This window comes from Rhinatrema bivittatum, chromosome 13 (assembly GCF_901001135.1).
Source record: "Rhinatrema bivittatum chromosome 13, aRhiBiv1.1, whole genome shotgun sequence".
Classification (NCBI taxonomy): Eukaryota; Metazoa; Chordata; class Amphibia; order Gymnophiona; family Rhinatrematidae; genus Rhinatrema; species Rhinatrema bivittatum.
Window position 1 is genome coordinate 63,865,118 of NC_042627.1, and position 18,003 is coordinate 63,883,120.

Here is an 18,003-nt window from a genome sequence, read left to right on the forward strand (position 1 = left end):
TAGCCACTGCCATTAACAATGGTAACATGGCATAGACTTAGTTTTTGGGTACTTGCCAGGTTCTTATGGCCTGGATTGGCCACTGTTGGAAACAAGATGCTGGGCTTGATGGACCCTTGGTCTGACCCAGTATGGCATTTTCTTATGTTCTTAATGTAGTGCGGTACTGCATTAAACATTCAGTGAATATTGTGTGCCTACTGACGGGAAATCCTTTCTAGACAGTGCACAACACAGGGACTCAGTCACACAGTTGACAAAACTTTAGCTCACTATGGAAATGTCTTTTTTTATTTTAGTAAAATGTTTACAGGCAGTAGGAATAACCTTTCAGGAAACGGGTATGTAGAACCTAGTGTTTGAAGAGAAGGCAACAGCTGGATGTAGTACAAGCTCTGTAACATAAGTAAAATAAAATCTGATTTGTTTAGTGGTACTTACATCCTTTTGTGTTACCCGTTTCCAGTATGTATCCAGCCACTTTCCTGAAAACTCCCTCTTCTAATCTCTCAGAGAATAGAAAAGCTGTCTATTGAACATTAAAATTAGTCCTCTGGATTGTACATTACCAGGTTGCCTTCCCCTCACCAAAGAATATATATTGTAAATTTTTTTTTTTTATCAACGAACAGAAAGGAATATTAATTGATCCATTCTCAGTCTTGAAGCAGAAGGAAATTTTGTTCCACCTTGCTATGCACTGTGTTAATAAAGCACCTTTAAGAAAACAGTGGAAATCTGGATGCATGCAAACGAATTCTCTGCAATAGCTACAGCGAAAGCAGGTTTAAGAATGGCTTCAGCTACCCAGACCTATTGATGCTTCTCAGAATCTCCTTGTGTACGTCACAGCTCCCAACCATGCCACCAGAACTGAGACAGCTGCTGCTAAAATCAGCTGGCCATGGCTTCTCCCACTCTCGGGAAATGTAACCATCCCTTCCTCTGACTGCTGCTCACCATGGAGGCTGCATTTACAACCAACATTAGCGAAGAGAGCAAAGGAGATGAAATACCATGCAAAACCCCTTCTCATTGTATCAGTTGTTATCTCCTTGACACTGACCTGCTGCACCCCCAAAAAACACCAAAGCCCAAGACTCCATCCCAGTGGACAGCTGTGGCGGAGATTAAATATGACTTTCAGTGGATTCCTTCCAAAGGAAATTGCAGAGTGGCACAGTTTCCGCTGTTTTAGTGCTCGCAGATGGGGGTAAAAAAAAAAAAAAAAAAAAAATCACACTCTGCTCTGTCTTCTGCTCGGAAGCTTCTCGGTGCCAGCTCCTGTGAAATTTTCCAAACAGTAAGGATCCATATCCAGCTACCAGACTAAGTAACAAAGCACTGGGGGTCATTCAGCAAAGCAAACCATGCTGCTGCCTCTAATTCTGGTGCATCATCGACACTTGCAGGGAAATGGCTAGTGAACCTTTCCACTGCAGTCTGTAGGGAAAACCATTCTCCCCACAGTACTTCTTTTAAATTAACTAAAAAAAAACTATTATACAGCACCTTATATTTGCAATTTGTAGGTGCTTTTATAATAAGATAAGGCATGTTTTTAGTAGCATCTCTTACTGTATGGAGTGTCACTACACTTTCATTTGGAATTCAACACCATTCGCCTCAAGAAAGATGCATGGTGGCACTTCTGTAATGAGAGATGCTGCCAATAGCATGAACTAGCTTACTTCTGTAACTATCTAACCCCAAATAGGTGTGTGCATCTACAATCATATACTCTGAAAATGATCATAATGGATTATTACAGCAGCAAGAGAGCTTTGAACCCAGAGCAGGTTCTTTGAGTGATGCCCGCTGACGAAAGTTCCAGGACATTCTCCCAAAGCAGGACATTTGCACGGTGTGGGCACAGGAGCATATAAATATATACAGTCGGGGCAATCCTCGGTTACAGCTGTGTCCTTGATTCTGACATGCGAACGATGGCACGGAGGAGGAGAATGTACAAGTCTGGAATTCATCCTTCCGAGATATCTGGGGGCCCCTCATCTTATTTCCCGTAAAACTTCTTGTTGAGCAGGAAGATCAGAAGGTTCACATTCACCTTTGCTCGATCAAACAGTTTCATGACAGCTACACCCTCGTACTGCAGCTGGAGAAGGTCCTGTCAAAAGGGAAAATGAGAGACTGGTGAATCTCAGGTCCCTGTGTACAAAGCAGACATCACAGAGGCACCAGCCAATTAAAATCCAGTAAGTTAGCCCTTGGGATGACATTTCAGACTGACACACTGGATGAGAAACAAAGAAACCAGCTGAGAAAGGCTGCAAGATTTCAGGATAATTGTGGACTGCATAACAGGTTTCAACCAAACTTTGGTTTCATTGCATTCTCTTGTGTTGGTTCACATTAATAAGATATTGGTGTCTCCCAAGACAGCTCCCACTTCTATATGCACCCTGTGAATCATGCAACCTGCAACACAAGTAGAGTACTGTACAGACTTCAGTAGCCGAGTATATATGAGGAGGTTCTTGTGCAGCCATACTTTTGGCCCCTTTATTAAATATTTATATAGCGCCGCTTGCTCCATCTTTGTTATATAATTGCATTACATTTGTGTTTTATTCTACATAATCTTGTAGCCCAATGGGGACTAGTATACACTGAAGAGTTGGGGGTGTGCAGGTCAAAAATATAATTTTGTATCATGTCAGGTCTGGGGGTCGATTTTCATTAATGTTTTCCCATTTTTTTTTTTTTTTTTGTGTTTCAGAAATAGTGCGCATTAAAATAATGGAAAACACAAAAGGTTTGTGTTTTTCCTATCTTTTTGTTTTGAAAATGACGAACAACTTCGTTGACATTATGTTTCAAACGAATGCATAACCCTATAGAAAGAGTCCCTTCTCCGTGCAGCTTACAATCTGGTCAACAGACAGTATAAACAAGAGGTTTCAGGTACTTCAGTATTACAGAAATTGGTTAAAAACAAGGCCAGGATCAAAGAGTCAATTTTATGATATAAATCTACCTCAGAAGGGTGGGGCTTTTAATGGAGAAATTACTTAACTGATAATGTTGTTTTCCTTAGTGTAGACAGATGGACTCAGAGCCAATGAGTTATGCTCCCCTGCCAGCAGATGGAGACTGAGTCAGGTTGCAAAGCCGATGTCACCTTACATATAGCCCTGCAGTGACCTCAGCTCTCCAGTATTCTCTTCAAAAGCCACTGTGAGCATACTAGTGAAAGGACTTAATTGAAATATGATTAAAAATGATAACCGTAACTGTACTCAACCAAGTATAAATGCTGAACTCCAATAAGAATATAGGTACCTCAATCTAGGGACTGGATGAACACGTACCTGTGGATTCAAGGCTGATTTCAAGGGAGAACCCATGGGGCAGATCTTAGGTAGCTGAGGGTGGGATGCTGAGTCCATCTGTCTACACTAAGGAAAACAAAATTATCAGAGAAGTAATTTCTCCATTTGGTAGGTGTAGCCAGATGGACTCAGGACTAATAGGATATACAAAAGCTACTCCTGATCAGGATGGGAGGCTGCCCACGGTCCAGTCAACACCGCCCGTGCAAAGGCAGCGTCTTCTCGGGCCTGTACGTCCAGGCATTAAAAACTGGAGGTCCTGCACAGAGGACCATGTCACCGCCTGGCAAATATTGACAGGCGACAGCAGTCTGGCCTCCACCCAAGAGACTGCTTGAGCCCTAGTGGAATAAGCTCTAATCTGAGAAGAAGGCTCCCGTGACCACCTCCTTGGATCCAGCGAGCTATGGTAACCCATGAAAATGGTTCACCCTGCTTTCTTCTGCCGTGAAGGATAAACAAGCGGTGCGTCTTTCGGACCGGTTCTGAGACTTCCAGATACCGCACTAGAAGTCTCTTGACATCCAAATGATGGAGTAGGTGATATTCCTCTGTGTCCATGAGTTTAGGGATGGCATCGAAATAGACAGATTCAAATGAAATTCCAAAACTACATTGGGCAAGAAGGATGGAACAGTATGTAGTTGTAACACCTCTGGAGACATCAGGAGGAACGGCTCCTGGCACGAAAATGCCTGCAGTTCAGAGATGCGACGTGCTGAACATATAGCCACTAGGAACACTGTTTTCAAGGTCAATAAACGCAAGGAAAGACTATGCAGCAGCCGAAAGGAAGGACCTGCCAAAAATTCCAGTACTAAGTTAAGATCCGACAAGGGAACTGGCAACCCACAAGGGAGGCCGAAGGTGCTTCACTCCCTTCAGAAAATGAGCCACGTCCAGATGAGCTGACAGGGAGACCCTATTCACCTCACCCCTGAAAAAAAGAGAGTTGCTACCTGCTCCTTCAAGGAATTAAGGGCCAAACCTTTATTCAATCCATCCTGCAAAAATTGCAGAATAAGTAGGACTTTGACTGCCTGAAGGGGACATGGCATTCCTCGCAAGAGGCCTCAAATACTCTCCAGACCTGCACATATGCTAGGGATGTGGAGAACTTCTGAGTATGAAGTAAAGTGACGATTACTGCCACAGAATATCCTCGCTTCATCAGGCGAGCCCTCTCAAAGGCCAGACTGTAAGACAGAATCAACTCAGATCCTCATGAAGGACCAGTCCCCTGCTGTAGCAGGTCCCTGTGCAGTGGGGGGGGGGGGGGGGGTGTCTCCACCAGGAGTCTCCGCATGTCTGCATACCACGGATGCCTGGGTCAATCTGGAGCTACTAGTAGGACTAAACCCCTGTGGTGTTCGATTCTGCGAATAACCCTGCCTAGCAGAGGCCACAGAGAGATGGCGTACAGTAACTCTTCTTTTGGCCAGAGCTGAACAAGAGCATAGATTCTCAAGGACCACAGATCTCTTCTGCGACTGAAGAATTGGGGAAACCTTGCGTTGTGAGATGCGGCCAGCAGGTCAATGGATGGGAGGCCCACCTGATCTATCAATTGAAAGACTTTGTCAGACAACATCCACTCTCTTGGATCCTGCTCTGACACTGTCTTTTCTTGCGATGTGGGAGGCCGATATCATCTGTATATGTATTTCCAACCACTCAATAAGGAGTTCTATCTCCTGCAACACTTGCTGGCTCTTGGTTCTTCCCTGGCGGTTGATGTAGGCTACCATTGTTGTGTTGTCTAACATTACGTGGACCACTTGACCCTGGAGTCTGTGGCTGAAAGCCCGGGCAGCCTTACTGCCCGGGCTTTCAGGTGATTAATGTTCCAGAATTCCTCTTCTTCCATTCAACAGCCCTAGGCTGCAAGTTTGACAGTGAACTCCCCAGCCCCGGAGACTCGCGTCTGTTGTGAGAACTAGCTAGTTCAGGAAAGACAGGGACACATCCCTGCTCAGATGAGCCTCCAGCAACCATCACTTGAGAAGAGAGCAGACTCCCTTTGGTAAGTGGAGCCGAATCGAATAGTCTTGAGACTGCGGTTTCCAACGTGACAGTAGCAAGGGCTGAAGTGGATGCGTGTGTGCTCTTGCCCATGGCACTACTTCCAAGGTTGCCTCCATCAAGTCGAGAACTTGGAGGTAGCTCCATACCATTAGGCATTTTGTGTTCATCAACTGACACACCTGGGACATCAACTTCTGTATTTGTGAGGTCAGGAGGAAGACTTTGCCCTGCCTTGTGTTGAACCAGACTCCCATATACTCCAAGGACTGGGAAGGCTTGAGACTGCTCTTGTCCGGGTTTACTACCCGAGTTCCTGAAGCAAGGAAGTCATCCTGTTGGTCACCCGGAGGCTCTCTTCCATGGACATGGTCCAGATCAACCAGTTGTCCAAGTACAGGTGTACCAGGATTCCTTCTCTTCTCAATGTTGCTGCCACGACCACTATAATCTTGGAAAATGTTCTGGGGGCAGTGGCTAGGCCAACAGGCATTACCCCAAACTGATAATGGCAACCCAGTACCACATAGTGTACAAAGTGTTGGTGTTCTTGATGGACTGGAATATGTAGGTAGTCTCCAGATAGGTCCTTGGGCTTCCTCACAATGCTGACACAAGTTGGAATCCAGGTCAGGCTGTGAAGCCCAAATATGACAATCAGTGCAGAGAGCAAGGCACTTATGTTTCTTGGCTGCAGCAGAAACCGTGCGATCCATTGGCTCGCACTTAAAAATTTATGCACAATTTAGAGCGCCAAGCCGGGGCACAAGCGCCAGGCTTTTCCCATATCCTGCGCCTACTAGATTGTGCCTGTAAGCACGTGGTGCGTGTGCAGAGCTGACGCACTGCGCGTCCTATGGCAGGGAGAGGTACGTCCACCATCTGCTGGAGAAATACTGCAGGGCTGAGGTCACTTCAGGGGTGTATCTAGGGTGACGTAGGAGAGTAAAACCCATCGATCCCGAGTCCATCTGGCTGCATGCTAGGAAAGGTGTAATTACGGGCCGGCTGATGGCTCGGTGTCACTGCTGTGCACTAATATGCAGAGGAACTTGGAGTTCTGATTTCCACAGAAGGTCTTCTGCTCTCCAAGTCAGCCAGGGCTGGGAATGCTGCAAAGGCAGAGTTCGCAGTCCCTGGGGGAAAGAAGTCAGTCATTGTGCAATGATAAAACGGATTTAGGGCTCATGATTGCCGGATCCTGGAAGGAGCCCTGCGGGATGCCCCACAGCTGAGGGCTCTCTCTGCATGGGGATATAACATAGGGTAATGTTGCTAATGAAGACTTCATGGGCCCAGATCCCAACTCTGATTCCAACTGATCTGGAAGCCCAAAGGAGCAGGAGGAGCAGCGTGGGTAAAAATCAGAATAATTTATTGAGTTCTTGGGGGGGGGGGGGGGGGTTATAAAGATATAACTCTAGTACGGAGCATTCTTAAGATTCCAATTGACAGAACTAACATCTCTGGATTGGCACCTAGTGTCTTTTTCCTTCTCATGCACCCAAACTGACTTTCCATTGTTTTTATTTAGTGATTTTACATTCCCCTGGAGCACATGAATAAATAATTACTCAACAAATGAAAGAGAGTGGAGTTCAGTGGGCCCTGGTCTCCTTTTTAACTGAACTAGATGCAGCTAGGATCAGATCTGGAACACGGCAAGCACACGGTCTTACCTGATAATGTAACATGAAGGTTTCCATCTGAACGCCCATGAATTTGGCTTTCACCTCAAAATCTCCTACTTCATCTGTGGGGTTGATCTCAAAAATCACATTCTTAAATCTACAGGGATCGGAGAACAATGAGAATGCACTGTGTTAAGTTTGGAAGCACTAATAACAGCACCAACCCTCCTCCACCCCCACACACAGTTGTGGATTTGTGATGCACAGGCACGATGAGGCAGATATTTAAAAAAAAAAAAAAAAAAAAGGAGCTGAGCACTGAAATTTAGGATCCCAAGTTAGGCTATTTTCAGCAACCTGGCTAACTTCTGATAGCTGGTCAAACCCCAAGATTTGAATTTCCCACTCCATTGAGCAGTTACATTTCTAAGGGGGTAACTCAGCATGGCGGGGCACAGCGAGGCCTAGTGGTTAGAACAGCAGGAACGCCAGGGTTCAAATCCCACCAATGCTTTTTGTGACCACCTTTTGGGATCACCTAAAATAAAGGAGCCCATTTATTTAAAACGTTATATAACCCGCAACTTTCCTGGGTTCCAAGTGAAGTAGTAGTTACATATTCATAAAAATTATAAAAGACATTACATGCTGTTCCACAGCAAAACCAGTTCACTTCTTCCCATCACGGACCTATGAACGCCTGTGCGAAAAAGAAGGCCTGGAGGTGTTTCCACTGCCCCGGGAGTCGATTCCTCAGCTGAAGACCAGCAAACATAACCTTTCTTGCCCTTATCTCACCCAACCAAGCTGCTCAAGGAGAAGGAATTGATAACCTATCCTGTCCCTCAGATCTTAAGGGTCACGTTGGCCTATAAATCTTCAGCAACATGCAAAGACAAGCGAGAGCTTCTCCAGTCAAGGATGCAAAATCTTCGTTTAACTCATCACTGGCAAGGCAGGAACAGGTGAAATATGCTCCGTTAATGTACAAGCAGCAGCATTTTGGACTAATTTTAATGCTTTTGCAATACAAGCAGGTAGACCCAGATATAGCCTCGTGCTGAAAATCAGCATTAAGCTCCTTTCTTTCCCTACCCTAATTCTGCCCTTATGGGCACCCAATTTTTAAGGTCCTAAATTTAGAAGCTTAGTGAAACCAGCAGCCAGAGGACACTCTGAGCCTACGTTAGGCTCCTATATTCAACCAGCCTTAGGGTCCTCAATTTTGGGCTGAATATAGGTGCCTAAATGAAATTTACAGGAGTGCAAACCTGAAGCACCTGTAATGTAGGCTTGCTGTTGATTCGCCTATCTTTAAGTGCACTGGAAGCCAGCACCGAGCACCTAATTCCACTCCCCTGACCTGGCCCTGCCCACTTTCACGGTGCCCGAATGCAGGCGCTCAGCTGGTGAATACTTTCAATTTTCTAGATCTAGGCCTGTAAGCTCTGAAAGTAAGGTACTTACCCTGTTTCCCCGAAAATAAGACATCCCCCGAAAATAAGACCTAGTAGAGGTTTTGCTGAATTGCTAAATATAAGACCTCCCCCGAAAGTAAGACCTAGCAAAGTTTTTATTTGGGAGCATGCCCGTCGCACAGAACACCAGAGCATGCAGCTGTGATTTTTTTACCCTGCAGGATTCACAGTTAGTTGTCATCACAAACCAGCATAACCAGACAACTATTCAGAATATGATAAATGTTCATTTTTTTGTTCAACAATATATGTGAATTCTTCTTCATTGAAAAATAAGACATCCCCTGAAAATAAGGCCCAGTGCATCTTTGGTAGCAAAAATTAATATAAGACACTGTCTTATTTTCGGGGAAACACGGTAGATCCTTTGAATATCTAAATTTAGACACTCAGCTCTAGTACAATGTTAAAAACTGCCAATTTAGAAGCCTCACTCCCAAAAGTTAGGCACGTAAGCCTTTTGAAACTTGATCTCTATAACCGTTTCCTCTGGAGGAAGAAGAAACAGATGGACTCTTGGGGTTTTTTCAGCCTGTTGGATTGCAGAAATCCTGTAGTTCTTCCCCCAGATGAGGAAGTATTTGATTGTCTTGGGAACACTGCATTTAACATTTCTGCCTCGTCTCAGTAACTGCAACGTCTGCAATTCCTCTCCCTCCCACCAGATGGCAGTTCGCCTGTTTGAGCTACTCTTCTTGATGTTTCATAGCTGGTACTGTAAGAGCGGTTTTGGGGCAGGAGGGCCCTCATTCACTAGGGATGGGCACCTGAGGAGATGTCAGGGTAATGGTGTGGGGGAGACAGGGACAAAGAAAAGAAAGCACATGGAGCAGGTGGGTGGAAGAGGGAGCAAAAAATTTGATTTGACAAAAATAAAAATCTAATTCCCTGGTGCTGCCATTTTGAAATTTAACCTGAAAATGTCCCCAAAGGGAAGCTGTGCCATGTGATGCAGCCTCATCAATGTACCCTGCATGCTGCACAGGGAGTGGTGGAGCAATTCACAGGGCTTTACGGTTATACCTGGAAAGAGCTGTGAGTTAGGGGCGTAGAGAGAAGTCAGCAACGAGGCTAATAAATCCAGATTAAAAGGAAGCTGTGGGTTAGTTGTAATAGCAAAAAATAATTAAAAAAAAAAAAAAAAGCAAGCATTAATGAGGCAATCTGCAGGACTGATGCTACAAGAGGAAGATGCAAGTGAAAGGCTACAAAAAGGAGCAGCTGGCAATCATTCAATCCTAGACACCTCAATGCAAGAAAAGAGGCTTGAAGCAGAAGGGTGAGACCCTTACAACTACTTGGCCATACTAGTGGACACTCAGACCCAAGCTGCAGGTCCACTCCCTGCTCTCATTCAGTTCCCCGACGGGAGGCAGCTCTGATGTCCGTTCTCAGACAGATGGAAGACCCAGTGAAGCCTCAACTCACTGGTTTACTTGCAGGTCCTCGATTTCTAGAAGCACTCCTTTCTCATGTAGTCGGGCTGCTGTGTATTTCAGAGAAATCTTTTTACTCTTCTTCCCTTTCATCTCTCCCGGCTTCTTGGAGACCCTGCATTAAAAAGAAGACCCGTTACTGATGGCTGACTTCTCCGCCAGTAAGATCTTTTCAGGTAATATCAGCAAAAACAGTCAATATTAGAGATGTGAATCAGGTGCCAGAATCAGTTCCGGTTTCGGTATCTTGGACTCGCGGGAAATTCAGTTTCCTGCAGTCCGGATGGTTTGTCTTTTTCGGCTGTCCCGAGCCAAAAAAAAAAAACCCCACCCCGACCCTTTAAATCACATTATTTACAATCCCCCCCTCCCGACCCCCTCCCCAAAAAAACTTTCCTAAAGTACCTGGTGGTCCAGCGGGCATCCTAGAAGCGATCTCCTGCTCTCGGGCCGTCGGCTGCCAGTAAACAAAATGGCGCCGGTGGCCCTTACCATGTGACAGGGGCTATCGGTGCCATTGGCCGGCCCCTGTCACATGGTAGGAGCAATGGCCGGCCAGCACCATCTTTAAAAAATGGTACAGGCCATCCATTGTTCCTACCATGTGATAGGGGCCGGCCAATGGCACCGATAGCCCCTGTCACATGGTAAGGGCAAAGGGCCATCGGCGCCATTTTGATTAGTGGCAGCTGACGGCCTGAGAGCGGGAGATCGCTCCCGGGACCCCCACTGGAGCACCAGGTTCTTTAGGAACGTTTTGGGGGGGGGTCAGGAGGGTGGGGGATTGTAAGTATTTAGATCTAAAGGGTCGGGGTGGGTTTGGGGTTTTTTTTTTCTGTGTGCCCTTTCTCCCCCCCAAACGATAAGAAAACCACATGAAAATTTTGTGGGGTTTTCCTATCATTTTCGGGGACCCCTGATACATGACGGATTAGAAAATATCATATATTTTCATCCGTCAAAAAAACGATGCACATCCCTAGTCAATATACCACTTCCTTTCTCCTTCTGCTAATTGGTATAGGAGATGCAGTTCCAAAAACCCTTGACCTCAGGAAACCCAGTTTCCCCTCCTCCTCAGGACCCAGTTCCAGTCTCTCCACTCTTAGACACCTTGGAGACTTGCATTCTCCACCCCACCCCCCCCCCCTCCCTTACTGCCAGACCTCCAGCGACTTGCTAGTTGTGCCTGTTCTGCAGCCCATTACGATCCACAAGCTCACAGATACTTACTTGCCCTTGCTGGCTAGGTTATCCAAGCAGGTTTTGATGTAGCTCTTATAATAATCCACCTGTTCTCCGTAAAAGGTTGCCTTAGAGTTCAAAGCATTGTATGTCTGCTGGAGTTTCACCAGTTCCGCCTTCCGTCTCTGACGGTATCGGCGTTGGTTCCGGATATCCTGAAACCAGGGAAGGTAAGGAAGGGTTAAACCACAGCAAAGTCCTATCCGGCTAGACCACCTGGACTATGTCAGGTCATCCAGCCCTTAAGCCTAGGAACCATTCTATGCTTCTCGCTTCTGTGTCTCAGGGCTTCTGAAACACTCACCACAAATCACTCTGGGTTAGCTGCCAACTTCTCGAGCCTCTTTCTATAATAACTCCTTTCAGATTCAATTTATCAGCAAAATCCACCTACCCTCACTTTGTCCAATGACAGCTTCATTGGGAACCATAAAAAAATGGTTGTAAAGTGAAGCTAAAGAAGCAAAAACTGGAGCAAAAGAAAATGAGTCTTGATTTTAAGACTTCAGACCAGTATTGAGAGGGAAGGATCAAAGGATGAGAACAAATCTTCTGGACAAGCTTTTTTTTTTGCCAGATAAATGTTAACCTAGGTCAGCTGTGACTGAAAATCATTTCCTTCTCAAAACTGTGCCGTGACTATTGACAAATAAATTGGTGGTTTCAGTCCGAATCTCGGCTGCCTACGGCACTGAAGAAGAAGAGGCAGAAGCACTATAAACTTGGGTGGTTGCTTGCTAAGCTGTGGCATTTTTCCCGGGGAGGGGGGGGGGGGTTGGGGAGAAAAACCACAGGATTCAAAAAGCTACCAACTACTGCTGGCACGTGAATCTTGTGGTATTTTCCCTGGTGATGAAATACTGCTGGGAAAAATACCACAGCTTAGACAGCTTGCACGATGGCAGCCCTGCATCCTGGGGCCACCATCTTCTTAAAAGGCCCTATTGGCCCGAATATGTGCCCGACCAAGTCAAAAACAACCTCAGAGGGTCCAGTGAACCTCTCTGTGCCCTCCCCTCCGAGGAAGCACCAGTGGTAGAAAATTTAACAAATAAGGAAAAGTTATTGGCACGAGCTCCTCCCTCTCTCCTAGTCCACCCTCTCTTGGCGTACCTTCAGATCCATGGTGGACTAGCAAGGCACAGAGTACCCCCTAGGCTCCGGGCCCGGTGCGGTCATTGTCAAAATGGCACTGCCCAGCCTGTTTCATACTTTTGCCCCATCAGAGCTGATGCTACCACCAAAAGTTATGCGTCCCAGTGCTCCCGGGGAAAGTTAGCTACCATTCCAGGATTGTAGCTTAAACTTTCCAGAAAACAACACAGCTTGCCAATTTTCAGGCAAACCACATTGTTTTATTTGCAGTAGACTACTCGCATTTGCATGTAAATCAGCTCATTCCCATAGTCATGTTTCTGCGGGTGAGATAATGTGCCGTATTTGAACTACTGCATGGCAAATGCCTAACCAGCTTTAGTAAATGATCCCCTCCCCCCTCCTCATTTGCCGTCTCAACAAAGATCACATATGCAGAGAACTTATATTACTCTCCCCTTTCCATTCCTTGCCTCCTCCAGATGATCCTCCAATTCCCCCTCTCCCCCCGGCTCAATCTCCCAGCTTTGAAATGCATCCGCCAACTCTGTTACTTACAACCGGTGCCATGCAGAACTACGGTTCAAAGCACGAGATACTGGCTCCTGGCAGCAGAGGAGACGGAGGCCATGGCCCGAGGCTTCAGGAGCAGGAGAGGGGGACTGGGAGGGAGAGAGGTCGGCTCCTGCTTCTCGCGAGTCCATGGAGATCCAACAATTCCATGGCGCAGGCCACTTTTTTTTGCAGCCTTTGCCAGAGTATTGCAGGAGGCCATAACAGAAAAGGTGCAGGCTATCCACACTCGCCTATGACAGCTACAGTCTCTACTACGTCTAATCCGCTTTCATTACCTTGGCGATGTCATTGATGAGATCCTGATAGCGGTTTCCTGGGTTGACCAGTCCCAACTCTGCCAGTTTCTTTAGGCCAGCCTGGATCTTCTCTTTTTTCTCCTTCAGGTTAAGGTTGTTCTCTTCTTTCATAGAAGTGACCTTCTTCATCTTGTCGGGGGTTTTGGCATCGCGGATTGCTCGTCTCTGCATGGCCCTTTGGTGGTCTGCTTCCTGGCAAAGATGCAGAATAAGACCCAATGAACCAGCCCCAGCCTTTTTTATACACATCCTGCGCTTCTGGCCTCACCTTTTTTCCGCGTTCGGGCCAGTACCCAAGATCATCAGCTGCACGAAATGTAATGGCAAAGCAATTACCGCGTTAGGATGCTAGATACTGCGTCAAAGTGCTCCAGTATACCAGCCCCGTCAAGAGGTTTGCAACACTGCCAGAACACACTTTTCCTTCCTGCCATACAGGATGCCCAGAAACCAGCCAAATATTTGTGTGCTGTTGATAATTGGCTAACAACTATCAAGCATTCACAGCCAAACAAAATAGCATAATAGCTATCACAATAAAAAGCCTAGTTTGAAAGTTCAGACCAGTCCAGCCACTTTCTCTCCTAACTCCTATCTGCTAGCAGAAGAGCACATAACCCACTGGTCCTGAGTCCATCTGGCTACACGCTAGGAAAAAGGCCTAGTTTGGGCCAATCCAGCCCCTTTGTCTCCTAATTCCTAGCTTCTGACTCTTTTCTGCCCTGAAAGAATCAGACAGAAATGTCTCTCTGGCTGCTCACCCCAAACGGGCCAGGCTCCTGTCTGGGTGCGTCAAGCAGTGCCATGCAAGATGCTCTTTTCTTTTCATATCATTACTCCACGGTACCTGCCGCTCATCGGCCCACCGCATATATAATTCACATTGGCTGCATATACTTGGCAGACCACCCCGGCCTTCAACCTGGACACAAAACGTCACCTAACAGGCGCTACAGGGCGACTTTACCACACCTGCTCACTGGTTGCTGGCGTTTCCAAGATCTCCGTCAGGGTCTCTCCTGGCTGGAACCGGATAACATCCACAATCAGACGCTTTGTGCTGAAGGAAATAGAATCGGTGCCAAAAAAAGGTGGTCAGAAGATACGGAATCTGAATACCAGGGCTCAAAACGAGGAGGCGGAAGATAAGCCCTGCCAACTGCAAACTTCCTAGAGTCTCCAACAGGGCCCCTTCATTTATCGTACGCTATCCTCTCCTTCTGATCCATGCAACCTCTGAAATTACATCAACCCACATTTTACAGGACACCATTTTCTATTCTTTAACAGACAGCCCAAGTCAGATCTATATGTGTTCTGTTTTACCAGGCAGCACAGCAGGAAAGCAGCTCAGAGCTTTGCTAAGGAGGCTTAAATGTCATTACAGTAAGCCTGTGCCACAGTTAAATGTAACTACTCTTATAGGCCCCTTCGGCAGAAGTTAACAGTTCAGAAAGAACCTCGCTTTCTCAATACAGAAACGAGAGAGCACTCACTTCAGCAGAATCGTCCTGGCGTCTTTCTCAGAATTCTCATCACCCAGGACATCAAATTTATTGGTCAGCGTGAGAGAGACCTCCGTCTTTGCTAGTATCTCCTTGTTGGCATCCCCTATGTTGCCAGATCCTTCTCCTACGGTAGGAAAAAAGTGACCCGAGAGAGCCATCGGCGGTGAACTCACAAGGAAATAACAAGCCTTCCCCCACCTCTATCGAAACCCCAAAAGATCCAGCTCGGGAAGGGGCAAGAGCAACAGCAGACGCCGGCTCTGGCAAAACCATAAGCACACACTAAGAATGGGTTCTTGGTCTCTTCTGTCTGTCTGTCTGTCTGCAGTGTCTCTGACCCAGCTTTCTTCCATTTGGAATAAGTAGAGGGGAATCTTACCTTTTTTTTTCGTATCTCCTCTCATAAGAGGTCCTACAACTTTAATGGTGTGGCAAAACAGGGGTTTTGCATGCTTTGTGGTTTACTGTTCTGCCCTGTGACACTTTCACCCCCCCCCCCCCCGAGTGCTCATTTCCTAGGTGCTGGCAAGCAGGCTGCCTTGAGTGAAGGTGGCTTGATCAGCACACACATCCCAGCAGCCCCGAGGGCACGTAACACTGAAACACCCTGCAGTGCCCTTGGGTCAGAAAACATCTTTTGTATCAAGTGTGACATGTATGAGTTTTTTTACCCGCTGTGTGCACCTGGTGCAAAGAGCTCCTGGCTCTCAGAGAACGAGTCCGATCTCTGGAAGCTAGAGTGGCAGACCTGAAGCGTACAGAGAGGTACGTTGATGAGACCTTCAGAGACATAGGAGCCAAGTCCCAAATCCAGTCTGGCAGCCCAGGAGTTCACCCAGCAGGAAGTGATCCTGAGCAAGGACCTGCTCTCCAAGTGATGCGTTGCCCTCTCACACCTTGGACAAGTCTCCCAGGGCTACTGCCCAGCAGGGAAGGGTTAAGCCGGCCATCACATTCAATTATTATTAAAAATGTAGATAGCTGGGTAGCTGATGGACGTGAGGACCACATGGTAACTTGCCTGCCTGGTGCGAAGGTAGCGGACTTCACGCATCACCTAGATAAAATTATAGACAGTGCTGGGGAGGAGCCGGCTGTCGTGGTACATGTGGGCACCAACGACAGGAAAATGTGGGAGAGAGGTTCCGGAAGCCAAATTTAGGATTTTAGGTAGAAAGCTGAAATACAGAACCTCCAGGGTGGCATTCTCTGAAATGTTCCACGTGCAGGTCCCCAGAGGCAGGCAGAGCTCCAGAGTTTCAATGCGTGGATGAGACAATGGTGCAAGGAAGCGGGATTCAGTTTTGTTAGGAACTGGACAACCTTTTGGGGAAGGGAGAGACTTTTCCAAAAGGACAGGTTCTACCTTAACCAGAATGGAACCAGGCTGCTGGCACTAACTTCTAAAAAGGAGATAGAGAAGCTTTTAAATAAGAGCAAGGGGGAAAGCTGACAGTCACTCAGCAGTGCATGGTTCGGAAGAATGTATCTTTGAAGGATACTAATGAAACAAGAGAGTTAGGGCATCCCAACAGAGAGGTTCAATTAAAAGCAAAAGTAGTCCATGAGCCTATAAGTAAAGAATTACCTGAGCTAAAGAATTCCAAATTATCCCCATCAAATGAAAAACAGGCTGTTATACAAACAAAAAAAACCCACACTTTGAAATGTCTGTATGCCAATGCCAGAACTCTTAAGAAGTAAGATGGGAGAATTAGAGTATATAACAGTGAATAATGAGATAGACATAATTGGCATTTCAGAGACCTGGTGGAAGGAGGATAACCAATGGGACAGTGCTATATCAGAGTACAAATTATATTGCAATGATTGGGAGGATCAACTTGGTGGGGGTGTGGCACTTTATATCTGGGAAGATATAGAGTCCAATAGGATAAAGATCATACAAGAGAGTAAATGCTCAGTAGAATCTATATGGGTAGAAATCCTATGTATGTTGGGTAAGAGTATAATGATAGGAGTATACTACCGTCCACCTGGACAAAATGGTCAGACAGATAATGAAATGCTAAGAGAAATCAGGGAAGCAAACCAATTTGGCAGTGCAGTAATAATGGGAGATTTCAATTACCCCAATATTGACTGGGTAAATGTAACATCAGGACTTGCTAGAGACAAAGTTCTTGGATGTAATAAATGATTGCTTCATGGAGCAATTGGTTCAGGAACCAACAACAGAGGGAGCTCTTTTAGATTTAATTCTTAGTGGAACACAGGATTTGGTGAGAGAAGTAATGGTGGTGGGGCCACTTGGCAACAGTGATCATAACGAACTAATAACTGGAAGGGGGACAATAAATAAATCTGCAGTTCTAACACTAAATTTTCAAAAGGGAAACTTTGATAAAATGAGGAAAAAACTGAAAGGTGCAGCTGCAAAGGTTAAAAGTGTTCAACAGGCTTGGACATTGTTTAAAAATACAATCCTAGAGGTGCAGTCCATATGTATTCCACACATTAAGAAAGGTGGAAGGAAGGCAAAACGATTACCATTATGGTTAAAAGATGAGGTGAAAGAGGCTATTTTAGCCAAAAAACATTCTTCAAAAATTGGAAGAAGGATCCATCTGAAGAAAATAGGATAAAACAAAAGCATTGTCAAGGTAAGTGTAAAACATTGATAAGACAGGCGAAGAGAGAATTTAAAATGAAGTTGGCCGTAGAGGCAAAAACTCATAATAAAAACTTTTTAAAATACATCTGAAGCAGGAAACCCATGAGGGAGTCGGTTGGACTGTTAGATGACTGAGGGGTTCATGGGACCTTGCACTTCCTATTTCCTCCTCTTGAGGGAGGATGCACAATGCTGTACTATAGTAGTATGTGCCTGCACTTAGCACTACACGTGTACTTTCCCTTTGAAAACTGGTGCAAAGTTCCTGGGTAAAAAGGGTCCGAGAGGTTTGCACCAACGCAGGCAGGTTGAAAATTGCCCTCAGGACTTTGGAATAAAACCGATTCTAAATGAAAGAACGAACATGCGCATAAGCTCTTTAAATCGACCCCAGCCATGTTCTTATAATTAGGGCTGGGAAAGCATTCAGTAAAGTGAAACGCCAAGGAAACAATGGTTTATTTTCTTTATAATTTACTCTTTTGTATTGCTTTTGTTGGCTTTTTGCTTTCTTTGCTCTTTTTTTTTTTGCTCTGATTTAAAGTTGTTTTTCTTTCTCTCTCTCCTTCTTCCTTCCCTCCCCTAATTCTTCTACCCCCAAAGCCTCATCCCATCTCTATTAACCATATTATTAAGGCTGGCAACTCAGCAGGCCTATACCAGGCCACAGCTGCAGGTTCTCACCCAATGGGCCACATGCCAGCATTTTCTCTTAACCTGGCAATTCT

The 18,003-nt window shown here is 45.9% G+C and overlaps 1 protein-coding gene across 1 annotated transcript in view; it reads right to left on the reverse strand.

Annotated features, from left to right (window-relative positions):
- Positions 1-269: 269 nt before the first annotated feature.
- The window catches only part of IQGAP1 (IQ motif containing GTPase activating protein 1), a 122,909-nt gene continuing 105,175 nt past the window's right edge, over positions 270-18,003 (reverse strand). Inside the window, exons 32-38 of the mRNA XM_029574545.1 lie at positions 14,629-14,764; positions 14,105-14,192; positions 13,112-13,324; positions 11,154-11,320; positions 9,913-10,035; positions 7,055-7,163; positions 270-2,128 (exon numbers count right to left, since the gene is read on the reverse strand). Coding sequence (XP_029430405.1) covers positions 2,015-2,128; positions 7,055-7,163; positions 9,913-10,035; positions 11,154-11,320; positions 13,112-13,324; positions 14,105-14,192; positions 14,629-14,764 — 950 coding nt within the window. The 3' untranslated portion in view covers positions 270-2,014. The remainder of the gene's footprint in view (positions 2,129-7,054; positions 7,164-9,912; positions 10,036-11,153; positions 11,321-13,111; positions 13,325-14,104; positions 14,193-14,628; positions 14,765-18,003) is intronic.